The 15,027-nt window shown below is 43.6% G+C and overlaps 1 protein-coding gene and 1 long non-coding RNA gene across 4 annotated transcripts in view; one reads left to right on the forward strand and one right to left on the reverse strand.

Annotated features, from left to right (window-relative positions):
• Nucleotides 1-1,945: 1,945 nt before the first annotated feature.
• Nucleotides 1,946-9,164, reverse strand: LOC141372502 (uncharacterized). The gene is made up of 5 exons (XR_012377766.1): nt 8,981-9,164; nt 7,792-7,887; nt 7,308-7,384; nt 2,613-2,698; nt 1,946-2,037 (listed from the first exon to the last, which is right to left on the reverse strand). It is a non-coding gene; the product is annotated as an uncharacterized lncRNA (long non-coding RNA).
• A 231-nt stretch (nt 9,165-9,395) lies between these two features.
• The window catches only part of PCDH10 (protocadherin 10), a 61,828-nt gene continuing 56,196 nt past the window's right edge, over nt 9,396-15,027 (forward strand). For all 3 annotated transcript variants that reach the window (XM_073892270.1, XM_025874187.2, XM_025874186.2), the window contains exons 1-2: nt 9,396-12,865; nt 14,452-14,510. In XM_073892270.1, coding sequence (XP_073748371.1) covers nt 10,235-12,865; nt 14,452-14,510 — 2,690 coding nt within the window. In that variant the 5' untranslated portion in view covers nt 9,396-10,234. The remainder of the gene's footprint in view (nt 12,866-14,451; nt 14,511-15,027) is intronic.

Raw genomic sequence — 15,027 nt, forward strand, 5'->3', positions numbered from 1 at the left:
ACAGAGGACTCCTTAGCTTGTCATGACCTTATAAAAGGAATAAAACACTTCAGAATATTGGCCATTTTACTTACTCTATTCATATTTGTATGCAAGGTCAACATAGTATATATGAAATAGGGTGAAAATTAGAAAACAAAATCATAATGATATATCACTTTTGAGTAGTAGTTGGAGAAGAAACGCATTTCATTAGTTGTAAGCACTTACACAGTGAACTTTTCGTCTTAGTTTCCTTTGCAATAACCGATTTCAAAAGACCTTTCTCAAATACGGATCATTAAAAACATAGATTGTGGAATTGAGCAAAATATCTTAGAAATATCTTTTAAGATGAATAATGATAGAAGGTTAAAAGATCAATCATTCATTTATTTAGTAAGCACATTTTTATGAAGTACTGGTTATGAAGCCAAAAACTCCATCAAAAATGTGACTATTTAGCTGACTGTTAGGTTCCTTAGACTTAAGTAATAGTGCTCTCTCTTATCTGTCCAGCAGAATGAAAATATGTTCTTGTTAAATTAGATACTTAGTATCTAATAACTTAGTCTGAGTAGAAAAGGTTAAAAAATGGTTTGAGAAAATCAGCAATCAGCACTTCATCATTAGATTAGCAACGGCCAAGGTCCTCAAATATGTATGCTAATGAACAAGCAATAATACTATGTTTTATCATAATTCTAAGGCTGAACATTGGCCATTAGCCCAACCATACCAAAAGCATTACTCAGGTATATACACTAAATGAGGATCTCACCCTTGTCTGCTGACCTTAAATTTGGCCAAGTTCTTGCAGGTGGTGATGGGGAGGAAAAAAAATCCAATGAAACAAAATTAAGGTCTTTGGACATTGTAGATTTAAGGAACTGAGTCCAGAGTCAGGATATTGCCCCATAATTGAAAAGATTAATTTGCTGTTTTTATGATCTCCATAGAAAAGCTTTCTGCTCTCACTGCCTTCACTTCTTCACTGTGCAAATCCCTCTAACCTGCTTCAGATAGTTTTAAATCATAACAAGGGTGCTTGGGTGGGTCAGAGTAACCCACTCTTGATTTCGGCTCAGGTCATGATCTCAGGGTCCTGAAATCAAGCCCTGGGTGAGACTCTGCTTGAAATTCTCTCTCTCCCTCTGCCCCTCCCCTGCCTATTCATGCATGCTCTCTATCTCTCTCTCACTCAAAAATCAATCAATCAATCATAACAAAAACTGCCCCTTTCTGGAAATCTTTGCTTAACTAATTGGTTTTGTTCTAGTCTTTTCTTTATTCCTTATGCACTTGGTGGTCATAGTCATTATATATTTTAACAGGTTTTTTTTCATACTGTTCAATGAAGTTATTCAAACTTTTTAATGTATATTCTTTATATATCAAATTGAGTATGAATCCTTAAAAAAAAACATGATTTACATTTTTTTCTATTCTTTCAGTATTCCATGACTGTGCTCTTATCACACCAGCACGCATGAACGTTTTTGCTTCTAAAATTAGAAGAAACTGCTGAAGAGAATACTAATAACAGCAATATTAGGCAGAAAAATTGCAAGGAGAAGGATGTTGGGGAGAAAGTCAAATACAATTGAGGCTTGAGACTCAGAATTGGTCATTCTAATAAACTCATTCTATTTTAAGTAACTGATTTTCACTAATTTGTTTTTAATTTTGAGAATTTTAATACTCATCAGCATGAATAGAGTAGTAGGTATTAAGGCTTTATATTAAGGAACTGGAAGAAAAATAAGTGAATCTATCAAATTAGTGTTCTTACCAAAATGATTTTTAAAATCTATCTACATATCAGTATTAGTATTATCATACAAATTAAATAGAAATTAGATAGTTTCTAATAATTTTTAAATTAAATAGAAAATTTAAACTTATCTGGAAGAAAACAAATAAAAGTTTTAAAATAAAACACAAACATAAGAAAAGGTCATTACTGATTTTTATGTCTTGGTGCCTAGTTCAATGTTGTTAGTTTAGTTTTCTTCATTTATTATTTGCATCCAATCTTCAAAATTATATTATAATTTCCTGTAAAATAGAAACAATGTGAAACTGTTTTTGCACCTCAAAGTAAATACTTTAGTTTGCATTTCATAAAGGAAATAAAATCATTAAAAATCAATGCCAATTATTCTCAATAAGTATCTTATTTATGGACACTTCATTCAAAACATCTTGCTATAATAATATTTAACATTTACTGAGAGTCTACTATGGGCCAAGGATTTTACATAGAACATTTTAGTTAAGCCTCACAATGACTCAACAAGGTCAATATATATCATCATATTTTAACAGATGTTCAGCATGTTCGATACACTTTGACAGAGTTTCAAAGGAGTTAAGAAATGTGTCCAAGTTCAAATATTTTGAGAACCAGGATTTGAGCCCAATTTGGCTTGACTGTCAAGTTTATGTTCTTCATAATTTACTGTACCATTGCCTTCCACAGTTGGGTACCTTGAGAAATGAGTAAGATATAGAACTGCCCTGTAGAGCCTACATTGCACATACTCTGAGTGACTGGGTATACTTCTAAAAGAAATATGATATTTTCCTCTGTCTATACTTATTATCAAAATAATAATATGTGTTTTACTTACAGTAGGTAAATAAGATTCCATAATCATCTTCCTTTGATTATTTCTTTCCATATTAAAATTGTTTTAAAGTTCTTTTCTTCCATTTTCTGCTGGCATAAAATTGTCAAAGAAATTTGTTTAACTTTGAAATTTCAAGTTAAAAAAATCTTTTCTGAGCATCACTGAAGAAATTAGTATAAAGTGATAGTAGAAATTTTGCTTAAAGAAACAGGTATCCTTTTAAATTAAGGACCAGTTCAGAAATAAATACAAAATAAACACTAATATTTGCATTGTAAAAAAAACTGGTATACTTCTTTTTTTTTCCTAGCTTTTAACAAACTCTAATAAACTAAGGCAATACTTCTTGGGCCATTGATCAACATTGTATTTTTCAGGACTGGATGAAGCCGAGATGCCTTCCTTTTGGACGCGTTTGTTTTATCAATTTCCACTTTCAATCTTTAAAACCTACAATCCCCATGTCAGGCAATTCTGCATGAGGAAAAGATGGTTGCTATAAACCATTCACTCTCGCAAGAAAACATATTTGAGCTTGGGTTTCCTGACAATACTCCCTCATACACACACACACACACATACACACAAAACACCTCCTTAAATTCATTTATGAATTTCTCCATGGCTCAACTCAATGTACTAGCCATTTTGACTAGGATAAAACCAGTACTGTTGTCTGTACAAAATCTGGACGAACCCCACCTCTAAATTAGCTCATTTATTTGGTTTGTTTTACCTCTTAAATAAATCTAACTCACACTAGAAAAACATCATGGTTTAGGAAAGTGAGCCTCAACATGAACATCAAAAGGCCTGGATGTGAATTTTGTATTAATTTGAAGAGTTACTGAAATGTGAACATCCTTAGTATCTTTACCTATAATGTTGAAATGATAATACTTACAGACATGGGGAGGGATATGATAACTTATGTAAGGATGCTTGGAATACATTGGCTATTTAAAAGTCATTACTCAGTTTCACCTAAAAAGCCCCCCAAAACTGTAATAAAATAAAGCATTTTACAGTGTAGCATTGCCAGGCCCATTGAAATAAGACATCATGAAAATCAAGTTTCTAATATAAAGAGTTACACTAAGTAGGCAGGCAGTCAAACTGAAATAGATAATTTTTTATTGAAGTATCTATTTACTGTTTACTATTGTAATTCCAATTACTAATTACTAATGTAATTCCCAAGTTATGTTTGACATTCTTTGCATGGTGTCTGTCTCCAATAACATTTTCAAACTCTTCAGAAAATAATGCTATGGTTTGTAACCCTAATCACAATTTGGATAATCTCATTTTGTATGTATAAACTCAAGGGGCTTCCCCTTAAGAAAATAATTTATACTTACCAGACAAACACTAGCATTATGCTGACTGTATCATTGTCAAATAAGAAGCAAACACACTAGGGAAGAAAAAACATAGAATTCTAGACACCTTTTCTCTCACTTATATAAACTTAATCAGGGCTTGCAATTAATTTTTGAAATTGTTCTGAATCGATCTTAATGTTTAAACCTTCATTTCTACCATTGGGCCCCATCAGTATAACCCACACATCACTTACGTTAGCAAAGCAGCTTGCTTTTCAAATGTGATGTCTTGTAGTTCTTATTTACAATCCTAATCACATCATTGATTTCAGTAAATTTTCAGTAAGAGTGATTATTATTGCTGTCAAAAGCAGAAACTGTGATTCATTTTTTTTCTTTTCTTTTTTTATAAACCTGGATAATTAAAATTAAGCCTAATAATGTGGCTCTGGAGGCCTCTGGGTAATTAGAAGTTTCCTGTGGTTGAGTATGTGAGACAGTAAAGACACTGTCTTCACTTAAAATTCTACCACGCCCTAAAATACTTATATAAGCCACAAATGGTTAAATAAAAGTGCTAAGAGTAGTCACTCATCATAACAGAGGTGAAGTAAACTAGATTTATTTTCCCCAGACTCAAAAAGCAAGCATCACACAAAATTTTATCTGATTTTTTTTTCTGTAATTTAAGACAACCATAAGATCTATTCTGTCTACAAAGACCAAAATAAAACTAAGGTATATGACCTTTTTACTAACTCAGGTGTGTCTTTAACACACTAAGGAATTAAACAATGTTCTGGAAAAATAGGATAAAGCAAATATGAAGAAGGTAAGAGATATTTTGGAGAAATCAGATTTTTCAATATCAAAAGCAATGAAAGGAAAATGTAAGATGAGATTAAGCACTTTGATTTTCAGAGTAAGAGGTCATGATGTAACAAAGATTGTCATTCTAAATTAGATCTATTTATTTGCATTCTGAAAGAAAGCGTGGAACAAAACATAAGTTTCAAAAGGACTATTTATCACCCAAAGACACAATATGTGAAGGAGCTGACTAGAATGTTAGTATGTTCAATTTTCACCCTCCCCCCCCATACTCAGGAAAAATATATATATTTGGAACCCATATCAGACACCATTGCCTAATTTAAAAATATTCCTGGACCTCTTATTGATCAATATCTCTTATAGAAAGGATGAGAGTGTAGCATCTGAACTGAAACCGTATTATTAGAAAATGATATCGTGAGCATTAGGATGTATAATTCATGTTGCTTTCATTTGCTCAGACCATTGTAAAAATCCATAAATCATTTTCTTCTTCATGTATTGCTTAAGTGCAATTTGTCATTTTGCATTAGAGGGCTGCTTCAGCTCATCAGTGCTTTTAATTCACTGTTTAGAGTTTAACAAAATGCTGGCCCTGTCTGATAACTGAAAAGACACTGAAATGTGAAGCCGCACCAATATTAACGAGGTTAAACAAAATGGAGAAGAACATTCCTACTTTGAATATAAGTAATGCTTTAATGGAAAATCTAGTATTCCCAGTCCCCAAAACACGGATTGGTTTGTTCTCTGTTGAGTTCAGAACATTACAACACAGTATCTAAAGAGTAACCTAAATGCTTATAATAGTTTATGCTATAAACCTTTTCTAGAAACTCTAGTCAACATTCTCTCTGTAAAGTAGATGGACAAAAATTTACACAGTGTCTGGTCTCCAAAGCCTTGCCTTCCCACCTCTTAAGTTAGGTTACACTACTACAAATAAACCTATTTCATGGATACCCGTAAGAGATTCAGTATGGTCCAGGTCCTCTGAGTTTGCTCTCTGCACTGTCCTTGCTGGGAATGACAAATGCCAGGAACCACCCAGCTCAATCTTAGCCGGGTCTGGTGTTCAAAAGACTTCTTATTGACAATTTAAATTTTTTTCTTCCATTTCTTAAAAAAAAAAAAAAAAGCCTTCTCTCAAAGCTCTGGGCACACTGCAATAATAAGAGGATTTAGAAACAAATTGCTTTCAAGTCAAGTTAAATCACTGCAAACACTCATTTATCAAAACGCTGGTTAACAAAGTTGTTTCCCTCCCACCTTTTCCAGAAAAGGGTAGGGAAGAAAACAACCCTGTTACCTAGTTTCAAAGTTTGTAACTATGTATATAAAATGCATTTGTGGGATCCTTAGAGACCCCCCAATTTCTGCTGTACTTAGAGACCAATGAAATACATGAGTGTGCATTATCATTCTCATACACCAACCAGGACTTTTATGAAAATTGATTTTGATACATCCCTCAAAATGTAACTACTTTCCCCTTCTGATTAAGATGCAATTTGTTTTGGCCCCACATAGTTTGCTCCCCTGGAGGGGGTGTTAGGTGTAGAGGGTAAGGGTAAGGGGTAAGGTTGTGTTCCCTGGGTTTTGCTGTTCCCTTCTGTGTCCAGTAATGGGGGTAGAGGGGAGAGAGGGATGCAGTATCACAGGATATTCTCCACTTCAAAGAGGTCGTGAACCCCCACTACTGAGTCTCTTATTTATGTAATCATGGCCTCACTAAATTCCGGGTTCACCGAAGGGAATGTAAAAGGAATTAAGGGGCATTTTTAAAAGGCTTTTGTTTTGTGGGTGAGGGGTGGGGGTGTATAATGTTTCCAGGGTAAGGAGGCAGGAAAGGCTATTAATGCCAGTTTATGATTCTTGCCCTGAACAAAATGCTCTCTCAGTTGCCCTTGGCTGGAACTACCTAGGAGGAGGAGGATGGCCAGGCTCGAGTCTGTTCCCCCTAGCAGAAGACCTTGTCGTCTCCCCAAAGGTCCTGGGCAGCTTCAGAGACCAGAAGTCAGAGGCGAGACCTCTAAAGGGCCCGGGCCCTGTGTCGCCAGAGCGGACACAGGCCTTCTTGACCCAAGAAATCCTGCAGAGCCCCCAACAGGCGAACCCTGCAGAAGGAGAGTTTCCAAAGCAAAATTCTCTGGCTTGCCCTATGCCGCTTTCGCCGCTAGGAGACGCCTGTAACCCACGTTTGCAGAGAGAGTTCCCGGCTCAAACACAACTGCTACCAAAAAAAAAAAAAAAAAAGCAGCTCAAGTGTTCCAGTGGATGTAGTGATTATTTACAGGCAAATCTGGCCATCTCTCCACGTTCTCATCTCCACTTCTTGGAAGCTCTGTGGCTCTCAGCGAACGCCCCAAGTGTGCTCAAACTTCATCTACATTTTCAAAACACAAACCCTCTCCCCCAAACAATTTCTGGATCTGCATTGTCATTCAGCCACATGTCTCTCACACGCAAACAGGCGTGCACACGCACGCACACAACAGTGTTTCCAAACGTATAAATGAAAACATTAGAAAATTACCGTCATTTAAAAAATGCTCCAGGGTTCTGATGAGTCAGCTGGAAGAACTCAAAATATTTCATTTCAATCCTGCAGATCTAAAGAAAAAGGGGGGGAGGGGTAGAAAGTACAGATGCAGTGCCGTTATTAATATTCAGATACACTATAATCTCCTTTTCATTGATCCACAGGTCCTTTTTATAAACTGCCACTCCATTCTCAGCAGTAGACGCGATGCTAAAATCATTTTAACTGCAGCGGTTTTCTCTTGGCTATGGCCAGTAGTCAATTTACTGCAGCTGAAAAAGGATTAGCCATTTTTGCTGGCATCCTTTCCTTCTAACCGCTCAAAGGCAGGACCCATCTCCATGAAAGAGCCAACGGTGGGGGCACCAGGGCACTAGGCATGCACTCGCGGGACTCACAGAGCCGTGCCTCAGTCTCTAATCACGCCCGTGGACACTCGCTCTCCTTAATTCCCTGCCACGAAGAAATCTCAACGTACCTCGGGTTGGGGAAAGGGCTCTCCTTTTCTCGCAGGTTGTGGCGGTGTTACTCTCAGGTCATTCATTACCAGGAAGCCGCAGGGGACCATTCAATACTGTGGCATAAGAAGAAGACTGAACAGGGGCAGCTTTAGTGAATAAACAACCCCCTACAGCCCATTAATTAATATAAAAAATACGCTTTTAAAAAATCTTTCTTGGAGAATTGGCATTCATTCCACTCTCTAACACTGAAGAGTTCGCGCTGTATTTTAACTTCACAAGAACTGGATGCATGGATGCGCTGCTTTGCCCCCACGTCACGGCAGTGGGCATTCAACACTCCTCAAGCGCATCCTTCGAGATCGGGGTGTGTGGTTCAGGGCTCCGATGGGGCTTGCACAGACCTGTGCGCCGGGCCAAGGAGGATGGATGTGAGCACCGTAAGTGTGCAAGCGCGTTCGCTGATACCCGCAGCGGCACACACTCGGGCGCCGCATGTGCTCGGCCCCTGCCCACTGACTCATCCTCACCCCTGCCCGTGTTCTCAGTCGCCCTGCTGTTCTCATCCAGAGATCTTGCCTCAAACTGGGCAACAATCGGTGCCCCGGTTTAGCATGGGGGCGGGGAGGGGGATCGCCAAATGTCAGGAAAAGCAGAAAATAGCCTGAGCGCGCGGCCGCAGCGTAGCACTTGGCCCGGTAAGGCGCAGGGATATCCGAGGCGCCTTGCAGCGCCCAGAGATGCGCCGATGCTAGCGAGTCGGGCGTTAGGCTGGCGTGCTTGAAGGCAGTGCTCAAATGAAACTCTTCAGTCATTGATCAAAGCGCTCGCAGTTCGAACTAGGTCCCCAAGGGAGTTAATCTATTTGGTAAGAATGCCGTGTATATACACTGAGGAAGGGAAGAGACAAGTCTAACGCGTCTGCACATCTATAGTAGCTGCCAGCCCACATCTCTTGGCGTGAATCCCTCGGCTTTTCAGGACCTACCTCCGCCCCACACTCTAACTGCTTCACTCCTTTCCACACAGCCCCTTCAGACCCTCACGCTTAGTTTTTACCCAATCCATATTATATCTCTTTAAAAAAATGTCCAGACAATCTCTGCCAGAGCCCCTTAATTAGGTAACCCCTGCAGTTAGTGGCCCCTCTGCAACTTTTCCCCTTCCCGGTGATTTATTTCCACGATCATTAGTAAAGGAAAATACCTTAAAGGAAAAAGAATGTTAGCGTCATTGGAAACCCCGCTCCGGAGAGAGGATACCGCTGCTGTTGCTATTATGTTTTCGCATTTGCTGATGCAAACAGGGGAACCTCTCTATTCCCTCTCCATTACCTGCGGCTGGGGATTGGGAACTTTCCTCAGCAGAGTCCCCAGCTAACGCCTCGGGACCTGCCGGGCTGTTCTCACTCTCACACTCACACTCACCCCGGCCGCCCGCCCGGTCGCGAGTTCCATCCCGCCCCTCCCGGCTGCAGAGTGACGCACATGCTTGACAGCCAGATTGGCCAATTAGCGGTGGCTCGGTGGGTGGTGCTCTTCAGTTATTGGTTGGCAGATTGAGGGCGCTGCGCAAAAACAGAAAAGCGGAGCGCTCGGAGCTCAGAAACTGCCAGCCGAGATCACAGGCTCTAGGGCTGAAGCAGGAGGAGGGAAAGACTGGAAGGAAGAGACAGGTTAGAGGGAAAGAGGCTTGGGAAGAAAACAGCAGGAAAGAAACTGCTCATCACACTTAGAGAGAGGCAAATGATGGTGGAGATGAGGACAGAGACAGACAAAACTATGAAAGCCAAAAAATACAAATAGAGCGAAAGAGGAGAAAATGCCAAGAACATCCATCCGGAGAAATGAAGAGAATGAAAGTTTTATGCTGCAGAGCCGTTCTATGTTTTTCCGGCACAAAATTCTCTTGCTGTTTTTAAGCCCTTTTGCATTTGCCAGCCGTTGACATTGAGGCATGTTCAACGGTGCCAGCAGCGTCTCTTCTTCCTTCTCCTCTTCCTCTTCATCTTCCTCCTCCTCTTCCACCCCCTCCTTCTCCTCCTCCTCCTCCTTTTCCTCCTCCTCCTTCTCCTCCCATCAGCAAGAAGACAAACCGAGGACAGTCTTGAAATATCGAAATTTCCTCCTTGGGATTTGCCAGCGCCGCGTTGCGCCAAGACTGTCGGAATAAAGGACGCTGACTATTGTATTATTATTTTATTAATTGGTCAGTGCGAAGATTACAGATGAGGAAAGGGGACGCCTGTCACCCTTCCTGCGCTAAGATTGAAAAATGAGGCTGAATTGGGGGAAGCCCGAAAATGAAGCAAAAGGAATAGATTTTTAAGGACAGAAAGCCACAGTAGCCCCCCACATAGCGCACTTTTATTTGTATTTTTTTAAGATTTTTTTCGTGGTGGTGGGGGAGGTGATTGGGTGGCTGGCTGGCTGCGGGAAGCTGCTTCCTTTCCCTTTGGAGATGATTGTGCTATTATTCTTTGCCTTGCTCTGGATGGTGGAAGGAGTCTTTTCCCAGCTTCACTACACAGTGCAGGAGGAGCAGGAACATGGCACTTTCGTGGGGAATATCGCTGAAGATCTGGGCTTGGACATTACAAAACTTTCAGCTCGCAGGTTTCAAACGGTGCCCAACTCTCGGACCCCTTACTTGGACCTCAACCTGGAGACCGGGGTGCTGTACGTGAACGAGAAGATCGACCGCGAGCAAATCTGCAAGCAGAGCCCCTCCTGCGTCCTGCACCTGGAGGTCTTCCTGGAGAACCCCCTCGAGCTGTTCCGGGTGGAGATCGAAGTGCTGGACATCAATGACAACCCCCCCTCCTTCCCGGAGCCGGACCTGACGGTGGAGATCTCTGAGAGCGCTACGCCGGGCACCCGGTTCCCCCTGGAGAGCGCTTTCGACCCAGACGTGGGCACCAACTCCTTGCGCGACTACGAGATAACCCCCAACAGCTACTTCTCCCTGGACGTGCAGACCCAGGGGGATGGCAACCGATTCGCCGAGCTGGTGCTGGAGAAGCCGCTGGACCGAGAGCAGCAAGCGGTGCACCGCTACGTGCTGACCGCGGTGGACGGGGGAGGAGGGGGAGGAGGAGGAGAAGGAGGGGGAGGCGGCGGGGGAGGGGGCCTACCACCCCAACAGCAGCGCACCGGCACTGCCCTACTCACCATCCGAGTGCTGGACTCCAACGACAATGTCCCCGCCTTCGACCAACCCGTCTACACTGTGTCCCTACCAGAGAACTCGCCACCGGGCACGCTTGTAATCCAGCTCAACGCCACAGACCCAGATGAGGGACAGAATGGCGAAGTCGTGTATTCCTTCAGCAGCCACATTTCGCCCAGGGCGCGGGAGCTCTTTGGACTCTCCCCGCGCACCGGCCGACTGGAGGTGAGCGGCGAGCTAGACTATGAAGAGAGCCCGGTGTACCAAGTATACGTACAAGCCAAGGACTTGGGCCCCAACGCCGTGCCCGCGCACTGCAAGGTGCTAGTGCGAGTACTGGATGCTAACGACAACGCGCCAGAGATCAGCTTCAGCACGGTGAAGGAGGCGGTGAGCGAGGGCGCGGCGCCCGGTACAGTAGTGGCCCTGTTTAGCGTGACCGATCGCGACTCAGAGGAAAATGGGCAGGTGCAATGCGAGCTACTGGGGGATGTGCCGTTCCGCCTCAAGTCTTCCTTTAAGAACTACTATACCATCGTGACCGAGGCCCCCCTGGACCGAGAGGCTGGAGACTCCTACACCCTAACAGTAGTGGCTCGGGACCGGGGTGAGCCGGCGCTCTCCACCAGTAAGTCGATCCAGGTACAAGTGTCAGATGTGAACGACAACGCACCGCGGTTTAGCCAGCCCGTCTACGACGTGTATGTGACCGAGAACAACGTGCCGGGCGCGTACATCTACGCGGTGAGCGCCACAGACCGCGATGAGGGCGCCAACGCCCAGCTAGCCTACTCTATCCTCGAGTGCCAGATCCAGGGCATGAGCGTCTTCACTTACGTGTCCATCAACTCTGAGAACGGCTACTTGTACGCCCTGCGCTCCTTCGACTACGAGCAGCTCAAGGACTTCAGCTTCCAAGTGGAAGCTCGGGACGCCGGCAGCCCCCAGGCTCTGGCTGGTAACGCCACGGTCAACATCCTCATCGTGGATCAGAACGACAATGCCCCTGCCATCGTGGCGCCCCTGCCTGGGCGCAACGGGACTCCAGCGCGCGAGGTGCTGCCCCGGTCGGCGGAGCCGGGTTACCTGCTGACCCGCGTGGCGGCAGTGGACGCAGACGACGGCGAGAACGCCCGGCTCACTTACAGCATTGTGCGCGGCAACGAAATGAACCTCTTCCGCATGGACTGGCGCACCGGGGAACTCCGCACCGCGCGTCGGGTGCCGGCCAAGCGCGACCCCCAGCGGCCTTACGAGCTGGTGATCGAGGTGCGCGACCACGGGCAGCCGCCCCTGTCCTCCACTGCCACGCTGGTGGTGCAGCTGGTGGATGGAGCTGTGGAGCCCCAGGGTGGGGGCGGGGGCGGTAGCGGGGGGCCAGGGGAGCATCAGCGCCCCAGCCGCTCCGGCGGCGGGGAGACCTCGCTGGACCTCACCCTCATTCTCATCATTGCGCTGGGCTCGGTGTCCTTCATATTCCTGCTAGCCATGATCGTGCTTGCCGTGCGTTGCCAAAAAGAGAAGAAGCTCAACATCTACACGTGTCTAGCCAGCGACTGCTGCCTCTGCTGCTGCTGCTGTGGCAGCGGGGGCTCGACCTGCTGTGGCCGCCAAGCCCGGGCGCGCAAGAAGAAACTCAGCAAGTCGGACATTATGCTGGTGCAAAGCTCCAATGTACCCAGTAACCCGGCGCAAGTGCCGGTGGAGGAGTCCGGGGGCTTCGGCTCCCACCACCACAACCAGAATTACTGCTACCAGGTCTGCCTGACCCCTGAGTCCGCCAAGACCGACCTGATGTTCCTTAAGCCCTGCAGCCCTTCACGGAGTACGGACACTGAGCACAACCCCTGTGGGGCTATCGTCACCGGCTACACAGACCAGCAGCCCGACATCATCTCCAACGGAAGCATTTTGTCCAACGAGGTAAGGCTGAAGCGAAAGGACCACCATCTCTCATCTCCTCCATCTGAAAGCCTCCTCTAGCCCGGCCCTTGTATCTCTGGTGCACTGTGTATTTATATTTAGGATACTAACTTATTTGTATCTCTGTGGGGGCAGGAACTGGGGGGAGGCTATCCCACCCCTTCGTATGTAACCTAAATTTCGTGTTGTCCCTAATTTTCTGCGCTCCACCCCTCCACATTTACTTTCATTTCCTCCCCTTGGTGCTTTGCCACCTTGGGCCCTCCTTCTTCCCTCTGGCATCCTTCCTTTAAAATCCTAACCCCTTCTCAGTCCTTTCCCTTCTCAGAAATCTCTGGTAAAGGGAAAAGTGCGCGGGGGAAGCGAGGGAATTGCGATGGAGGGACTTTCTGGTACTGGCAAGGTCTTTTTCTCTTTGCGTTTGTCCCAGGCATTAATAAAGTTAATTGTTTGCTTTGTTTATCGATGCTTTCAGTCGCGTGTAAAAGTAAGCTATAGATTGTTTAACTTCGCACAGTTGTCTAAACTCGAATGCATGTTTTAGTGAATAAGTTATCAGATCCTTTTCCTCTGAACTCGGGTTGCAGAAAAGCCTTCAGTTCTGCTCTGGACAGCATTTACAGACGCTCTTGAAGCCCAACGCCCACACAGTGTGAATTTGAATGAAGTTGCTTTGGCACAAACCCCTGTAAGCGTAAACTAACGAAAGGCTTAAACAATTGTTACCTTAAATATATCTTTTAGCTAATAATCACCTTTTGCCACTGTTCTTGATAAATCACTACTGCTGGCTTTCTTCCTCAAAGAATTTGGCTTGTCAATTCCGATTTCTGTTTAAAAGATGGCGAAGTGGCAAAGTTGGAAGGAGGGAGGGAGGGGGAGAACAGAGTTGATTTATGTACAAGAAAGTTGGACCAGAAAAGGTGTGTGGTTGGTGGAGTTGGGGAGGAGAATGCAGAGGGTATTTGGAGAGGGAAAAGTTTGGGGGGGGGGATTATGAATTATTTTCTTGGCAGGTTATTTTATTTATTTGAGTCTTAGATATTATTAATTGACTTTAATGAATATTTGTACAGCTCATTTGTATCTTAAGCACATTTTGAAAATAAACAACAAAATAATTCCATAAAATATCCAAACTTTTTGCTTATTGAGCGTGCTGTTTTTCTTGTGTCAACCAGTATGCACCTAAACACTTTTTTAGGCCACTGAAAGAAAGATTGCAGAGTATACCTAGGTTGACTCTATTAGGGACAATAGTTTATGAGCCCTAGCTATGAGGTCATTTGCAATCTCTCCTTAAGCGCGCGCGCGCGCGCGCTCACACACACACACACACACACACACACACACACACACGTTTAAAATTGGCTTTATATTTTTGCAATGTTTTTTAACCTTTACTGAAAATCTGCATATTGCCCTTCCCTTACCCAGCAATCACTAGGGTGAGGCCTTAGAATAGCTTGAAAATTCATAAAACTGTACACAGTACTTAAATGGGACTCAATCCCTAACCTCAAAAGAAGACTACTAGTTAAGCCCTCAGCATTCAAATGCTCTTGATTTATTTATCTTTTTTCTAGACTAAACACCAGCGAGCAGAGCTCAGCTATCTAGTTGACAGACCTCGCCGAGTTAACAGGTATGGACTCTCTTTTTTTCCCCCCTAGCTTGATGTGTGGACAATTTTCTACCTACTAAAATTAGGATTTAGGTGTATTATCCAATATTAAAATATAAGATCTCCAGCTAGGTCAGAACATAAATACTGATTATGCTGGGGTTCCTAGACAATACATGGGTATATTTCATCTATATACAACTTACTGAATATATTTGAATATTTTGTCAGTTTATACTCCTGCACTGCTTCTGATAGTCTCCCTATTCCCAGTGAATACTCTCTTTTATGAAAATGATGTACACATAAACATAACCCTAATCATAGAATAATGACTAAAGTGACATGCCATAAAGGCTCAAAATGACTGCTCTACTCAGTTTTAAAGAATTAGGCTTAAGGTGATGAAACTAGCTTTCTGCGGAAATAAAGCCGAGAGGTCTATGAATCTGCAGCACCATTGGTGACCATGTGGTGGCAGAAGAATATTTTCTGTGTTTCTTTGCCTTTTTTATTCTAATATTTGCATTTTTGTACT

This window comes from Callorhinus ursinus, unplaced genomic scaffold, assembly GCF_003265705.2.
Source record: "Callorhinus ursinus isolate GAN/ISIS: 27379988/994484 unplaced genomic scaffold, GSC_fseal_2.0 scaffold4, whole genome shotgun sequence".
Classification (NCBI taxonomy): domain Eukaryota; kingdom Metazoa; phylum Chordata; class Mammalia; order Carnivora; family Otariidae; genus Callorhinus; species Callorhinus ursinus.